Source organism: Ochotona curzoniae, unplaced genomic scaffold, assembly GCF_017591425.1.
Source record: "Ochotona curzoniae isolate NIBS_2020 unplaced genomic scaffold, NIBS_Ocur_1.0 contig_3498, whole genome shotgun sequence".
NCBI lineage: Eukaryota > Metazoa > Chordata > Mammalia > Lagomorpha > Ochotonidae > Ochotona > Ochotona curzoniae.
The window spans coordinates 2,248,233-2,262,388 of record NW_024465885.1 but is presented as its reverse complement, the minus strand read 5'-3'; the positions used below and the strand labels follow the sequence as shown (position 1 = coordinate 2,262,388).

Here is a 14,156-nt window from a genome sequence, read left to right as displayed (position 1 = left end):
TTTACAGAGAAGGAAAGAGAGAGAGAAAGATCTTCTGTCTGCTGGTTCACTTGCCAAGTGGCCACAATGGCTGTAGCTGATCCTATCTGAGGCCAGGAGCCAGGAGCCTCTTCTTGGGTCTCCCACGTGGGTTCAAGGTCCCAAGGCTTTAGGCCATCCTCTGCTGATTTCCCAGGCCACAAGCAAGGAGCTAGATGGGAAGTGGAGCAGCTGGGAGCAGAATTGGCACTGATATGGGATCCTGGTGCATGCAAGGTGAGGACTTTGGCTACTAGGCTACTATGCCAGGCCCTAATTTCTTAATTTGCTGTTTATATTTTCCATGCATGTGTGTTTTACTAAAGATAAATAAAAAGTCTTCAGAAGTTCATGGATAATGCACATTCTTTCAATTTTGTTTCACACAAACACAAATCCCCTCTAAAAGGTTCAAAAGGAGAGTTTCTAAGCGGTAATACGTTTTCAGAATTGAGATCTATAACATAATATCAGAGATGGAAGTACTTAAATGATTCTGTTAGCTATACTGCAATTCCCTCATTGAGGAAACTTGTAATGAAAGTGTTCCTGTTGTCATGACAACGGAAGAAGCAACAGGAGGAAAAATCTTAGCTCTCAAGAATGATTTGTAACAGGGTGACATGGTCTGCTAAGCGCAGTTGAAACTTCTGTGTTTTGTGTTGCATTTAGAGCTTACTTGACTGCTGCAAGTGTAACCCAATTTACTTAGCTGCTCATTAGCTTCTGGAAAGGCAAAGCAAGTTGTGAGCAGAGCTGCTTGTCCTTTCCTGGGGGCTAATACATTATCTGTTCATGTGAAAAAAAAAAAACAGGCTTCTGTCTTCTGTCTCCCACTCTGATATTTCCTTTGCAATTTATTATGCCAGTATCTCTGAGTTTGTTTTTGTTATGACCAATAAGGTCATTATTAAATAACCAAAGAGTAAGTGAATTATGAGAGCTGACCAGGGATCCAGTTAGAGGAGGTGAACAGTGGAGTGGGAATGAGCATGAGGATGATAGGATGATACAGCTTTTCTGTTGGTCCAGCCTGGGTTCCAACAAACATCAGTTGGCAACAAGGCTGGGGAATCTCACAGCTGTGCATCCCACCATGATGGACTGTTGCTAAAATGCTAAAAATCCATTCATCTGTTTCTTTGGAACAGTACTCCCCAAAGTGTGTCAAACCCAAGTACACACCCTACCATTCTGGCTGAAAATGCACATCTCTGAATTTTATTACCGATTGGCTGAATCAGAAACACTAGGGGCTGCCTTGAGAGATTGAATTGCTAAAAGGCATAGTCAGTTTGGGAATTATTATCTTACATCAAACGCTGACAAAATTGAGATGCTGAGTCCCTGATAAGGGCTGAGAAGGTTGAATCCTAGGTGAGAAAAATGAAGCAGACAAGCCAAAGATGAACTTTGCCTAGGTCATGGCTTTTCTTAGTTTCACCTTAGGTTTTACTGCAGTAAACTTGAGGCACACTGAACTGAGCTCCCAAAATGCATGCTGTATGTAATGCTGGTCATATCAGCACTGCAGCCTCAGAAGCGAACCAGCTTCCAAGCGAATTACTTCTGCCAGTCATCACAGATGCCAAAGATGGAGTCAGCGGTTCCCTAGAGGTCACAATTTGGGAAATAGGGTGTCCTACAAGATCCATGTGTTAGAGTCATGGTCCCTCAAACCTTTAAATATTGATTAAATCCTTTAATGTTAATGGATTAAGGGGTGTAATCCTCTGAATCTTATAGCAATGGCTAATGGATTAGAGATTTGATCCAATTATGGTGTCTGGGAGGCAGGCTTAACAAAAGTTCTTTAGGTTTCTACTAGGAACGTGGTTTTGGCAACTATCAGCTGCACCATTTCCATGGAAACACATGTAGTATATGCATAAGAGAACACCCTCCTCATGAGCAAGAACTTCTTAGCAAATTAATAAATTAATCCTGGACTATTTTAGCTTGGTCAAAGAAAATGCTTTAAGAAAACCAAATAGTAAAATATGATTTCCAGGATGTTCTGTTTCCTCTGAATTTCCATTTTTGAACTTCAAGGTTTAATTCCAGGATTCTTGATTTCTTGATTGCTTTCCCCTAACTAAGGGGCTTTGAAGAGCACATGAAGGCAATAAGGAAGAAATTCTCACACAGAAGATTAAACTTTTTCTTTCTTACCTTTTCTTTTTTCTATTTTGACCTCCCCTCTGTTGCCTGTGATATTTAAGGAACACACCAAAATCTTCTTGATCCAGGGCCTTAATTACATTTTCTGTCTTTAAAATATTCATGAGAAGCCTAAACCTTTGCTTGACTGGGTAGTCAGAGGAGATCATGGAGCTTCCTAATATGAAACAAACAAAAAAAAGTAGGTTCTTGTAAGGTTTATTTATTTGAAACAGAGTAAGTCTTTCATCCTTTGCTTCACTCCCTAGATGGCAGCAGTGGACACTGTTGGGCCAGGCTGATGCCAGTTGATCAAATACTTGGGTCATTTTCTGTTTCTTTCTGAGGCCATACACAGGGAGCTGGATTGGAAGTGGAGCAGCCAAGACATGATCTGGTGGCAGCCTCTGAAAAATCCTTTTATGTCAGGCATTGTTTTATATACTGAAACAGGCCTTGTAGGCACACAAAGAGGGTTTACTGTTGTGGTGGGCATCAGATCACCCGTCAGCCTCAAACAGGACATTTTGGTGTGATACGCAAAGTGATTCCTCAAACCCAAAGTAAAGTGTGTTAGCAATAGAGGGTCTTGCAGAGCGTTAGCTTTGTGTGGGTGAGGGTTCACTTTGTGAGATGTTTGTATCTTCCACATTTATGTGTAAGCACTGGTGTAAGCAAAGGACATAGATACTGTGTTTTCTGCTCTGAACTTAACTCTCAGGAATTCCCATTAAGTGCTCAGTGCCAGTTCTCAGGGTGTCATTGGAAGGCTCCATCATTTGCCTCACCAACAACAACAGAATGGGAATTGTTGCAGGTTGGATCCAGGTGTCAGTTGTAAATACGCTTGGGTAGTTGAAAGTGTAGTCAAGATTGAGACAACCCTCTGATCCCATGCAAATAAGGAAAAACAACTGGGACAACTGGATGATCTAGCATAAGAAATCGAAGTTTCTCTAAGCCTAAGTGTCAGCAACTGCATTGAATCTCTCTGCCCTGCCACACAGGTAACTGCCGTGCGGGTGCACGTGAACAGTTCCTCTGAGAACCTCGACTACCCAGTGCTCGTCGTAGTGCGCCAGCAGAAACAGGTGCTGTCCTGGCAGGTGCCTCTGCCCTTCCAAGGACTGTAAGTGAATCTGTTCTCAGACAACTTCATGACATTTGGTTTTCTTCAGTGTTTGATGCTTAATCGAGTCTTTATCCCTGGTGAAAGGAGAAATCAGATGTTTGGACTGTTGACAGATTATACTTGCCTACAGCCAACAGTGCAGACCCTAACAGGCTCAGCTTTGTTCACTCTCCATCCTCTTTAAATTTCAGATGAGCACTCTACCTAGACTTGCACACCCTAGAAGACTTTGGATATTTAACAATTCTGCCAGAAGGCTCTGTGACTCTTGGTTAGATAATGATCTGTCCAGTAGCCATCCAGAAGACAAGGGCCAGCACTAAACATAAATGAATGATACCTCACCATGCTTTAAATGTCCCTCATGCATGTGTTCTTCATTCAGTCCTATGTATTAAGCTCTACTAAATGGTGGGTGCTGGGCATATAGCAGTGGATAGACAAAGAAATCCTTCTCCTTTTTAAAGTTTATGTTTTTGCAGGGGGGAACTGCAAAAGACATAATGACACCTATTTAAAGGCATGCACGCATGAGTATATAGTGTGGGGTTATAGTGTTTGTCCAGAGGAATTTGAGGGCTGACATAGTGACTCTGGTGGCCTTAAATCTAACTCTGAAATTTTCTTCCCTGTCTATTTTGGAAAAAGCTTGAAATGGAATAAAAATGGAATGAACTGGTTCTTTTATCAGGAGTTCAAAATTTGATTTTTTTCCACTGAATTAGGAAGATGGATGAGTATGTACATATACATTATGTAAATGAACTGGTCAGCCCCAAACAGTCCCTATTATTTTGTCATACAGACCTGTCATACAGATCTGTAATAACTGGTGATAGAAATTATTATTGAAAGGTCTACTCTGAAATTAAGGATGCAAGGACTTGAAAGCAAATTTGGAGAGCAGTGAGTTGACATAGGCCTCTTTCCCTGCTTGTCCACTGAGTCTCTTTCTTGCCCTGAGTTTCTCTTCTTACTGACTGTAGATACCAGAAGAGCTACAACTACCAGCAAGTGAGCCGCACCTTATGTCCCTCAGAAGCAACCAATGAGACAGGACCTTTGACACAACTGATATTTGTGGATGTGGCATCCATGGCACCACTGGGTGCCCACTACAAACTGCTGGTCACCAAGCTCAAAGACTTCCAGCTCCGGTAAGTAGGACTTGCTTTGGCCTTCCTGTTCCCTTGTATGGTTCAAGATGCTCAGCTTAGCTTCCATTCTTGCAGATGAGAACTCTAGAAGGAAGCCATCCATTAGCATGCTGTTTTAGCACAGTGGCACAACAAGGCCTTAATCAGTGAAAGAAGGGGTAGCAAGGGAACGGTGCAGAGAGCAAGAGTATTAGGTCTCATGGGTATATCTGCTTCAAGGATTTGTTTGAAGACCCTTTCCAGTTGTGTTGGCAAGAACTGCTGATGCCTGGGTTCCTTTGCAGTAGTAACCAATACCGCACCTCTAAACAAAGTTTTTGTTTTGGTTTTTAAGGAAGACTTTAAGCTATTCTTCCTGTCCTTATTGATATTCCAGTTTCTCCTTCCTGGTTAGGAAGGCAGGTAGGGTTGTGTTCTCTTTGGAATGCCTAGTATTATTTTTGTTGTGTTTTCTTAAATATAACACAAACCTTGTTTGTGCAAGCCTGTTGGAAAAAAATGGGCATGGGGCTTAGATACTTCACCTAGAAGCTGGATCATAAGCACCATCCAGGCTTTGAACCATTGTTCCTAGGAGATGCTTGCATAGTAAGTGGCGGCTTAAACTGCTGGACAGTGACATAAACTGCCCATCCACAATACTGGCCTGCTTGGTTTAAATTCTCCATGTGAGTTTATAAAGTCCGAATCTAGTAAACCTGTTACTAGGAATCAAGTATTTATCCTGGTCTCTATAATTCTTGACATAGTGGCAGTGTCCATCTGTCTATACATATGATAGATACAGGGTCAGAGGATAGGTAAGTCAGTTTTGCCCCTTTTATCAGTCATTAATTCTGGTATCACTTCATGAGAAAAAAACATTCCCTCCCGCTCTCCAAATAAATAACCAGCAGAAAAAAAAATTCTCTGGTGGATTAAGTGGACCCAGATCAAATCAGGCTTCTGAGGGCAAAAGAGTGGAGATGGGTAGAGTTTTTAAAATTTCCCAGGTGATTATAATGTACAGAGTCAAAAACCATGACCTAAAGGCAGTTTCTAGCCATGATGCTTAAGTTCAATCATTGACAAATTCAAGTATGATACTGAACCCTGTGGGGATCATGGTTACACATTTGATGTGAGTAGCAGCATATTATTTGCACAGGGTAGAGTGTGAATGCTAGTCAAGACTTACCTTTGCAGATTGGCTTCTGTGGCCTTGAGCTGAGACTGTCAGCTGGGGACAGTGTATGTGAAGTATAGGATCAGGTAGCTGGAAAGTTCACTAGTCATTTTGGAGAACTGAATTCTGTAAATGGGGGGTCATGCAGTCACAAGCCTGTGCAAGTGCTGTGCATGCCAGGGAAACTGCCAGTACATACCCACGCCCTGGCTTCATGTTCCACTTCTTGCACCATGACTTCACATCAGCAACCAGTGAGAACACTAGAAAATGCATGCAGTTGCTTGTGTTTTTGTGAGACTTAGATAAGCCTGGGAGATGGTAGCTGAAATACAGGTGTCCCTGAATCCACTAGCCTTACTACAGACCCAGAAACCCAGAAGATATTGCTCATGGAGAGGAGCAAAAGATTGTGGGAAGAACTGCGATGCAACATTTGTGAGAAACTGCAATTTTTATATTACATTTTTGAAAACATTTGTTTATTTGGAAGACAGTGACATAGGGAAAGGAAATGAGAGATTGTCCATCCACTGGTCCACCACCCAAATGGCTGCCATGTCTGAGGCTAGGCCAGGTCAAAGTCAGAAACCAGGAACTTCTTCTGGGTCTGCCACATAAGTTCCAAGGCCCAACCACTTGGACCATATTCCATTGCTTTCCTATGCACATTAACAGGGAACTGGATCAGAAGTGGAACTGCTAGGTCTTGAACTGGCACCCATATAGGATGCTGGCATCTCAGGTGGCAGCTTTACCCCATATGACACACACCAGCCCCTCTTTCTTATATTTTTAGATGGCAGACTGGAATGAATATGGAATGAAATATGAATCCTCTTCACCCTGGAAGTGTGCATTTTAGGAATTCAAAGATCTTTAGGAATCTAATCTCATTTTTATGGATGAGTTAACTGATATCCTCAGAGGTTAAGAGACTTGTCCAGACTCACACAGCCAGGAAAGGGGATGATCAGGATTACTTACTACCTCGGATTCCCAGATCTCTCACTTTAATATGCAACATCTGTTCTGTGTATAGTTAGCTTCTCAGATCCATATTGCATTCATTTCTTTAAATGCAGCCTTAAAGCAACACTGTTGCCATCCACCTGTCCCCCACTGCCCTTCTCACACACATACAACTTGCCACTGTGTGTTATCCTCAACTATTCAGTCCTGTGTTGTGTGTTGCAAGAGTGTGAAGCCCAAGCAGGGAACATAGGGGGCATGGATCTGTCAGTAGATGACTGAATGCAGGGCTGGAAGTAGTTTAGAAGGGACATTAGAAATTTAGACAGCTGCAATGTAAGGATACACTTAAATAGCAGAACGGTAGACTTACGACTGCTCATGAAGGACTAAACTATTATAATAATATAGAGGAATCAGTTGGGAGGAGGGAATATGGGGTGGGGGTAAAGAAAGTCCCAGAGCCTATGGAATTGTACCATAAAATTAAAAATAAAATAGAAGGAAAAAAAAAAAAAGAAATGTAGACAGTTGCTTGTCTTGTAACTTTGGTGTGGGGAACTGACTAGAGTTACCTGAGGGATAATCAAGAGTAGAAACCTACAGGTGATCCTATTCTGTAATCAGAGATAATGAAATAGCCCTGGGCTGAACATAGACTTGAGATTCACTGACATCTCTGTAGTACTTCTGTCAACTGAATATATATTTCCCATGATTATAAGGGGCTAAAAAAAAAAAAAGAGGAAATCAGGAGTGAGATTGTGGGTAACCTTCCCAGGCAAGGTATCATCTGAGAAACAAGAGCTGTCAAAAGAGGCTAAGGAAATGCTGTCAGATGTGAGGGAGAGAAGCCAGGAAAGCAGGAGTCAGAACACAGGAGGAAAGTGCTTTAAGACAGGAAGTTTTGCTGGTGTCCAGTGCGCAGAGAGGCAAAGACAAATGAGGGTGAAATCAATGGATTAAGCAACTATAAGTTGCATTGTTTCTCAGTCTTGAGGTTAGGATCAACTGCAATTCTAAGTTGCCTTGATCTAAATGTTTGTGGTCCCCAAACTCCTGCCCCAAGATGATGATGGCACTGGAAGGTGGATGGGATGTTTGGAAAGAGGCTGGAGCCCCCAGGATGGGGATCAGTGCCCTGGGGACACAGACCTCCTGCCCTTCTACTCCTGAAGGGGAAGCCAGAAGGTGCTGCCTGTACATTAGCAGGCTCTCATCCGAAGCCAGAGGGAACCTTAAACCTGGGATTTTCCAGCCTCCACAACTACGAGAAGTAGATTTCTGTCTTTTGGGCCACTTACTTCATTATTTTGTTCAAAAATACTGAGACAAAAGGTGACCGTTACCCTTAACATGGATTATTTGGGGGAAGGGTTGATGAGGAGAAAACCCTGTGCAACAAAGAGAGAAAAGAGAGAATCACTATCACTGGGCACTGTCCAAATGTCCACAGCTGGTGGGACTAAGTTGAGAGCTCAGAACTACATTCAGATCTCCCACCTAAGTGGCAGGGACTTAAGCACTTAAACTGTTACTTGCTGCCTCAAAGACTTATTAACAAGAAGCTGGATCAGAAATAGAGCAGTGGGAACTAATACAGGACTTTGATATGGGATACAGGTTTCTTAAATAGTGATTTAACCCAGTGCACCACATGACCCACTCCTGTGAACATAATTTAAGAAGCTGGTTTGTGAAAGAGGAAGAATGTAGATACAGGGATAAAGCAGGGTTTTGTTGGAGAGTTCTCTTTATTTTTAAAGTGGTTAAGATGAGTATATTTATAAATAGAGGAGTAAAAAGGTTGATTGAATTCATTGGCGTGCGTGATATTTTTGCAAGTAAGGAAAATTTAGATCCCGGGTGCAGTCTTTATTTAGACCATGATGGGCAGAGGTTTACAGATGGCAAGAGGATTTGTGGAAGAGGATAGTGAAGGGCACCCTGACAGCTGGCAGAATGGAAAGGACAGAAAATGATCCTTGTAGCCCCATAGTCCCAGTAAGTAACAGGGATCTTCAACAAAGCAGAGGGTCTCAACCTCTCCTGTGCCATGTTCCTGGGCTTGTTAATAGGAGATGGATAAGATGCTGGCACTTTCATAGTCCTCCCTGGGACTCAGCTCAAAAACAATTGAACTCCTGTCCTTACTTTTCTTTGCACTTCTCCTCATCCCAGCTTACTTCTTTATTGCATTCCTGCATTTCTTTTTTCACCCTCTATCATCCCATGGCCCTTTCCACCGATCCCACTTATCTGTATTTCCATCTCTGCTGACTCCATCTGTTCCTTTTCTCTTCCCCTCTGCCTGGAGGGAGCCAAAAGAGGGAAACGAAATTGATTTTTACTCTCTTATCTTAATTGAAAAGCACTTGTTCCCTGTGTTTAATTTTTAAAATAAAATTAGTTGAACTGTGTAGGCTTCTTGCTCTGAAGCAAAAGGTACATGTGAGTTGTAATTAACCTTGTTCTGTCATTTAATGGCCTTTGATAAAAATAAACCTCCCCCACTTCTCTTAGGGACTAGTGGGAGAAATCAAAGCATTTCATCTGTTTATTTTGCATCTACCACTTTCCAGGAGGAAGATGTTAAATGTGATCATCTTAGAATAGTATGTGTTCAAGGTATGCTTATATTATGCTAGCAAATAAAACATGAAGAACCAGAACAAAAGGAAAAGACAGAAAATGCATGTCAATATCCACATTGAAGAGGAGGGTCAAAAGCCACGTTTTTGACTGAAGCGCACAAATGGCTTCAGAAAAATTTCATGCTGTCTGTTGCTAGCCAAGGAAATTGGGGTCCCTTGGTTCCTCTGTCTTGGCCACAAATAGAGCTGAAGGCTCCATGTTGCCCTGGAGACAGCAGGTGACATCCGCCTCCCGGCTGAAAGGGTCTTTCCAGGCTACACGCAACACTGCCGGGTCTCACTCTAGCTGTGAACTTCCTGCTGCAGACACACAACTGGATCCAACACTGACTTTGACTTATAAAAATTTTGTGTTTATTTACTTATTGAAGGGAAAAGAACTGGTTCACTCCTCAAATGCCCATAACAGCCAAGGCTGAACCAGACTGAAGTCAGGAACCAAGAACTCCACCCAGATTTCCTGCCAGAATAACAGGATTCAAGGATTTGAACTATCACCTGCTACCTTCCAGAAGGCAAATGAGGAAGAAACTGGAATCAGAAGGGGACCAGAGATTATAATCCAGGGACTCTGATATGGGATACAAGTGACTTGTTTAAATATGCTGAAATATTCTTTCTAAAGGAATCTTTAATTTCCAAAAAGTATTTCATTTTTTCTAAAAGGAAAAGCAGTGGAAAGAGTCTTCACTGGCCTGTGTAGTGGCACAGTGAGTAAAGCTGTCACTTGTAATATTCCATATGGGTGCAAGTTCAAGTCCTAGCTGTTTCACTTCCAAACCTGGAAGAGCAGTGGAGGCTAGCCCAAGCACGTGGGCCCTTGAACTCAGGCGGGAGACCCAGATGAAGCTCAGGCTCCTGGCTTCAGCCTGGCCCAGCCCAAGACATATATTGTACACGTTTGGGAAGTGAACCAGTGAATGGAAGATGCATTCATTCTCTCTCTCTCTCCATTTCTCCCCCCATCCCAAATAAGTAAATAAATAGAAAAAAAGGCACTTCCCCAATTTCAACACTCCTGAGATTAAAACCGTCAAGTCCCTAGGCAGTTTACTTTGTTATTTTGATCCACCCATGACTGCATTCACAGAGGAAGGTTCCCTCACTCCCCTCACTTCTAGTTTAAGATGATTTCCTTTTAAATAAATGTTTTGCTTATATTCTACATAACTAATATTTTTTTTCTTAACTCCCCTCTTTCTTTCTCTCCTCATGCTTCAGGACAAATGTTGCCTTTCGCTTCACTGCCAGCCCCTCTCAACCTCAGGTAAGGAACCCTAGAGCAGTCAAGACCCTGGCTGTCAGTGTTGCCCAAAGAAACTGCAATGCCAAGCAGAGCTTGCATGTGGTGTTCGTCCTGCCCTTTCATCATTTCATACTTGTGTTTTGGAATGTTGTTCAATATTAGTGGAAACTTAGGTAAATTCTATCTTCTTTGTACTTGTATGACATGGAAGTCATGATCTTTGCTTTCAGATGTTCTTTGGTTCAGACCAACCAAAGTGTAAGACTGTACTAGGTACACTGGGAACACCAGATGAAGAAGACAGAAACAACTCTGTTATGGACCCGAGAGTAAGGATAGGGTTGGGGGAAGCCAACACCAGACATGAAAATAAATTCATTGACCTAGAAAGACAGTTAGAAATACTGCAGATGTAAATTTCTACAATATTATGGTAGAACCAATTCATTTCTCCTGTCATTAAGAAAGAACAGGAATGTTGAACCAAAGGGTTAGAATTAGATATTTTTCTTGTGTTCGCCATTAAATCCTAATCCTAAACTGAATAAATACATGAAAACTTGAAATCAGGCTCTCTTTCTGGTGACATTCCTAGCTACCTTTTTTCTTTCATGGCTTCTGAAAGAATAATATCTCTATAATAGCTAGTTTAAGACATTAACATCCTGATAGTTGCTGTAAATTTTCTGCAGGATGTAGCATGGCTTTGGTCTATTTAGCTTTTGCTTTGGAAACATAAAACTGGAATTAGCATGTTGTGTGGGCATCATAATCAGTTATCAGGTGCAGTAGGAGATACTAGCAAAAGAGAAACAACTTACCTCTAACTTCAGGAAGAGTGGAGTCTACTAGTAATATTCAGAGCTACACTAAACATGGTATACTGAACATAACATGAATTACATGGTAGAACTGCCTGTAGACTGAAAATCAGTGATAATTACACATGATGGCTTCCTTTTTATTGTATAAAGCATATTAATTTTTAAAAAGCACAAATAATTTTTACATGTACCCCCAAATCAAATAAAAGCCATTACTTTGAGTGCAAGCAGATTGTCAGGGAAAGAATCAAAAACCTAAAAAAAAAAAAAAAAGAATAAAAAAACGTTTATTTGGGGTAATGCTAGTTTACAAATGAAGAAGGTTGGTAATTCTTTAACTCCAGTTAGGGGTCTGCTGCTTGCACAGAACTATTATAGGGACATATATGGGATATTAATCACTGCTAACAGAGTTATTGTCCTGAATATTAATAAATGGTTTTCCTGAAAACCAAGAACTCCTCTTGGGAGTTATAGACTAATCCTTTGGATTAACCCCATGTTATATTTGAATCAAACTCCAAAATGAAGTGAGTTTTGGGAGGTATTGCCAACAGTTAACAACATGTGAATAGATTTCCCAAATAGTAGTTAATGATATACCTTAATCTTAAAATGACTTTTTTCCCCCTTAGAAAATTTGGATTATGAAAAAAATACGCATTTTTTATTGTCCTGCTCTAAAAAATTGGGTGAGTAAAGAGGATGTTAACAAAGAAGGTTTAGCATGTTTTCTCGCTCTTGGAAAAGTGATAGATTTTACTCATCCCAGGATATGGGTCTGGTGTAGTTGGTGTCTTCAAAACCTTAATCACAAACTTGACACAGCTTCCTAGCCAGTTACCACATATAGAGCTATTAAACAGAATTCCCCTCCCTTATTTGGTAGCTATAGTGTTTAAGAGTTGATAAATTTTCCCAGTGGATTCAAAATTTACATATGTAAGTAGTATTTTCTGATTAATGTGATAATTAAAAAAATACTTTCTAAAGATACCTGGTCCTGGCCAAATTTATAAATACATTTTTGGAGAGTCAGCTGTAGGCTTTACGCTTTGAATTTCCTTATTTCTTAGAATATTCCATCCAGTGAACAAAATCTTTAGCAAAGTATCTAGAGGAAGGATTGATCTGGGGCTAATTCTTGCCCAGATGAAGGCAATTAGATTCTTTTTTATTGTTTTTATTGTCTTATGACACGATTTCATTGGCACTGGGGTCCCCAGCCCCTCTTCAAGTCCCCCCCCCCATTGTTCTCCCCTCCAGTCTTACAATGGGTGTCTTTCGTGAATTTTCACAAGTCCATAATTCTGCCACTGAGGTGTCTTCCAACATGCAGGAGATTATCAGCCATTTCACTGTGAGTCCATCCTTGCATGCATGAGGATATACTTCTCTCTGTTTCCACCTATGAACATATTAATGTCTGCTATACCTCCATTATGCATCCCCTTTAGTACAGCCCACCCCAGGGAGAAAAAAAAAATAAATAAAAATTTAAAAAATAATAAAATAAAATAAAACAAAATAAAATAAAATAAAATACCTTTATCCACATGAAGTTGACAAAGATATAGCAAAGGTATCAGTGTGACAATAGGGTGGTGAAAAAGAGTGTCCAGCATCTTCACGTAGAAATAAATGCCAGCATGTATCCTGTATGGCACTAATAAAAGTACAATAAGGACTCTATTATCTTTATTATGGACAGTAGCAATAACAGTGATAAAAGGGACATTGGCAATCTCTGGTGATTACAAGCAATCAGGCTCTTATGGATGATTGATTAATGGATTACATCACAAGGTCTTATTATGAAAGTACAAATAATTAGGAAGTACAGTAGGTAGAATAGGTAGAATTCACAGGTAAAATCCTTAGATTTGACATCATCTTATTTTAGGGTAAACATATGATATCTAACCTTTTGGGATTGGCTCATTTTTCTTAGCAGAATGGTCTCCAGTTTGGCCCATCTGGCTACAAACAATTGTATATATTTTTTAATAGCTAAGTAGTGTTCCATCGAGTAGATGAACCAGTTTCTTTATCCAGTCCTCTGTGGATGGACATTTAGGTTGCTTCCATATTTTTGCGATTATTGATTGTGCTGCAGTGAATTCAGGAATGCACGTTGCTTGATCATATAACAAGTCTTTTGGATATATTCCTAGAACTGGTATTGCTGGGTCATATGGTAGATGGATTTTCAGTTGCCTAAGTATTCTCCATATTGACTTCCATAGTGGTTGTACCAGTCTGCAATCTCACCAGCAGTGGAGTAGGGTTCCTTTTTCCCATGCAACCTTGTCAGTAGGTATTGTTGATAGTTTTCTGTATGTGTGCCATTCATACTGGAGGTAAGTGGAACCTCAGTGTTGTTTTTATTTGAATTTCCCTTATTGCCAGGAAGTTTGAGCATTTTTTTCATATGTCTGTTAGCCATTTGGATTTGTTCCACTGCAGTGTGTCAAAGGCAGTTAAATTCTTGAAAAACAGTTGTATCTACTTCTCAAGGTAGAACTTCATGGACAATGACCACCCGTGTGAATCTTGTTTTATGTAATATGTCACGTATCGTTGATTCAATAGGTGTGTGGTAGGAGGGATAATTTTTTTTTTTTAAAGATTTATTTTTATTATTTTTTATTGGAAAGGCGGATATACAGAGAGGAGAGACAGAGAGGAAGATCTTCCGTCCGATGATTCACTCCCCAAGTGAGCGCAACGGGCCGATACTATGCCGATCCGAAGCCAGGAGCCTCTTCCGGGTCTCCCACGCGGGTGCAGGGTCCCAAAGCCTTGGGCCGTCCTCGACTGCTTTCCGG

At 40.9% G+C, this 14,156-nt stretch overlaps 1 protein-coding gene across 6 annotated transcripts in view; it reads left to right on the top strand.

Annotated features, from left to right (window-relative positions):
- Positions 1-14,156, top strand: part of SIDT1 (SID1 transmembrane family member 1) — an 80,762-nt gene that overhangs the window by 20,837 nt on the left and 45,769 nt on the right. For all 6 annotated transcript variants that reach the window (XM_040980472.1, XM_040980470.1, XM_040980469.1 and 3 more), the window contains exons 2-4: positions 3,186-3,307; positions 4,297-4,467; positions 10,480-10,525. In XM_040980472.1, coding sequence (XP_040836406.1) covers positions 3,186-3,307; positions 4,297-4,467; positions 10,480-10,525 — 339 coding nt within the window. The remainder of the gene's footprint in view (positions 1-3,185; positions 3,308-4,296; positions 4,468-10,479; positions 10,526-14,156) is intronic.